Here is a 2,519-nt window from a genome sequence, read left to right on the forward strand (position 1 = left end):
CGGCGCGGCACGGCGCGGCACGATGTGTATCTCTGGGTTCAGTGCGCACAGGCTCGACCAGTCTCTGAGACCACCCTAAATTGGCCATGAATCCCAACTGAAATCCCCTTTAACCCTCCCCCAGAGCAGTAGGACCCCCACAACTCTGAGGCCTGCACTCTGTGGGGTCCCTATGCGCATCCTGCGGCCGCCCCCGCCCCTCCTTTGCGTGCCGCGGCAGCTACTGTTTCGAGGGTCTCCGTGATACATTCCCAAGACCCTCGTATTCCCTGAATCGCCGTCCACGTAAACGGGGAGAACCCAGCCTGCGCCACCCTAAGCTACTGCGAAGACCCCCAGAGCGTGGTGGGGATGGGAGAGACGCTGAAGTGCTTCACAGGGACCAGCCTCCGCAAGCCGGCAAACAGAAGCTGCAGAAGCGCTGCAAAGTACCCCAAGGCGTTTTGAAAACAAATTGTTTGCGCACACCTCGCTCCTCGCCTCCTGTCCTCTCCGCCAGTGGGCTCACGACCACCTGTCGCATCCTCGCGCGCGCCGGCGCCCCCTTCTCATGCTACTAAAGCCTTGCGCTCCGGACTTGGGGCTCAGCATCCAAGGCTGCCCAGGGCTGGGGGCTGGGGCTCAGGGGTTCAGGGTATTTGGGGGTTATGAAACACTCATGCAGTCCCTCCTCCCCCTTCCCACCCCCCCATTTGGGTCTGGGAGGGAGGGTTTCAGCTCCTGCGTTCAAGCAGCCCAGGGCCCACGTCTTGCGTCACGTGTCCGCAACGCAGGAGAGCTCTCTGGCCAGGGGAGAAGAGAGAAGACTCCAAATCAGTCAGGGAGAGGAGGGGAAGGAGCCAAAACGTCCCTGCGAGGCCTGCGCTCATCAGCCCCCTTACTCAAAGTCCGGGGCTCCCAGAGCCGCCCGGGCACTGGGCCGGCGTCCCCTGGTGGCAGAGAGAGAGCACTACGAGCGATTTTCGGACCGAATCGACACGCTCCCCAGATCCAAGCAAGAGTGGCTGGCCTGGAGCACAGAAAAGAGAGAGAGGAGGGGACAAGGGCAGGCCAAGAGGGGGGGCTAGGGACAGCCTGAGGGGATAAAAAGTGGCCAGGAAGGAGCCAACACTCCACCAGCAACAATAGAGTTGCTTCTGCTACAGCCTAGGGTTTGAGGCCCTGAACCCCCTAGACCTCACGAGGGTTGGCAAGTGAGGTCGGAGAACTTTCTGGCTGGTACTTGGATTTTTTTTAAAGATATTTTTTTCACCCTAGTTTGGTTGGGTGCTCCGTATTACGGGGCCCCAAGTTTATTTTAAGAGTTCGCCACCGTGTTATGGGCGTGCGCAACTGCCTCGACGGCAATAATATGTCAGGACAACGCAATATCCCCCTTGAACTCGGGGAACAGCCCGAGCAACCATCTTTGGAGGCCTCAGGGGCAGCTGCCCCCAGTGCTGGGCCTGGCGCAGCCGAAGAGATGGAGACCGAACCGCCTAACAGCGAGTCCATCCCCATCAAGACCGAAGGCGAGGCCTGTGGACCCCCAGAGGTCTCCAAGCCCAACTTCCAGGGCCTCGGCCAAGCCCTGGAGGAAGCCGGAGCCCATGGAGGTTACAGCCCACCTCCTGAGGAAGCCATGCCCTTCGAGGCCGAGCAGCCCAGCGTGGGAGGCTTCTGGCCTGCCCTGGAGCAACCTGGAGGCACCAGTGGGGCCCATGCAAACCTCGAGGGCCTCAGCCCAGCACTGGTGGAGCCTGGATCCTTCCATGAGGCCAGGCCAGGCCTGGGAAGCTACAGCCCTCCACCAGAAGAAGCCATGCCCTTTGAGTTTGAGCAGCCTGCCGGGGGAGATTGCAGCCAGTCTCTCCTGCAGGTCTCAGACCTCACTCCAGGAGGTCCGGGAGCAGGGGTCCTCAGCGCTCCTCCTGAGGAGCCCGGAGCCCCCAGTCCTGCAAAGGCAGGCTTCAGAGGAGGCTGCAGCCCTCCCCCGGAGGAGGCTATGCCATTTGAATTTGATGGAGCAGCCTTTGGAGAAGACGGCCCAGCCTCCGGGCTCCCCGGAGCTATCCTACAAATCGACGGCGGTGGCGGCAGCCAGGTCGCGGCAGTCGCGGTGCCGAGTGCGGTCCTTCTCGCTCCCGCCACGAACGAGCCCCCCCACGGGGTCCCAGACGCCATCGGCAGCCCATCCCGAGAGGCTGTCAGACCTTCTCCACACTTCGCAGGCGACAGCCCCCCGATGGAGATCTCCGGATCCCCGCTCAAGATTGGCAGCACCCCCGTTGGGGTCGACGACGCTCCCATCAACATGGACAGCCCCCCAATCGCGCTTGACGACCCGCCCATCGAGGTCTCCCGAGCCCCAGTTAAGAGAGCGCGAGCAGAGGGAGAGAGACCCCCAGTTGAAGGAGAAGCAGCCGAGATGGAAAGAAGCTCAGCCGCAGCTGCCGGGGAGGGAGGCAAAGTCCCCTCTCCAGGAGACGGAGCTCCTGCCGCCCCTGATGCCCCAGCCGCCGGGGCCGCCCGTGCCGCTC

At 62.8% G+C, this 2,519-nt stretch overlaps 1 protein-coding gene across 1 annotated transcript in view; it reads left to right on the plus strand.

Moving 5' to 3' along the window:
* The first annotated feature begins 1,318 nt into the window (after nt 1-1,318).
* Nucleotides 1,319-2,519, plus strand: part of LOC102889764 (guanine nucleotide-binding protein G(s) subunit alpha isoforms XLas) — a 51,092-nt gene continuing 49,891 nt past the window's right edge. The window contains exon 1 of the mRNA XM_025039868.1: nt 1,319-2,510. Coding sequence (XP_024895636.1) covers nt 1,319-2,510 — 1,192 coding nt within the window. The remainder of the gene's footprint in view (nt 2,511-2,519) is intronic.

This window comes from Pteropus alecto, unplaced genomic scaffold, assembly GCF_000325575.1.
Source record: "Pteropus alecto unplaced genomic scaffold, ASM32557v1 scaffold45, whole genome shotgun sequence".
Classification (NCBI taxonomy): Eukaryota; Metazoa; Chordata; class Mammalia; order Chiroptera; family Pteropodidae; genus Pteropus; species Pteropus alecto.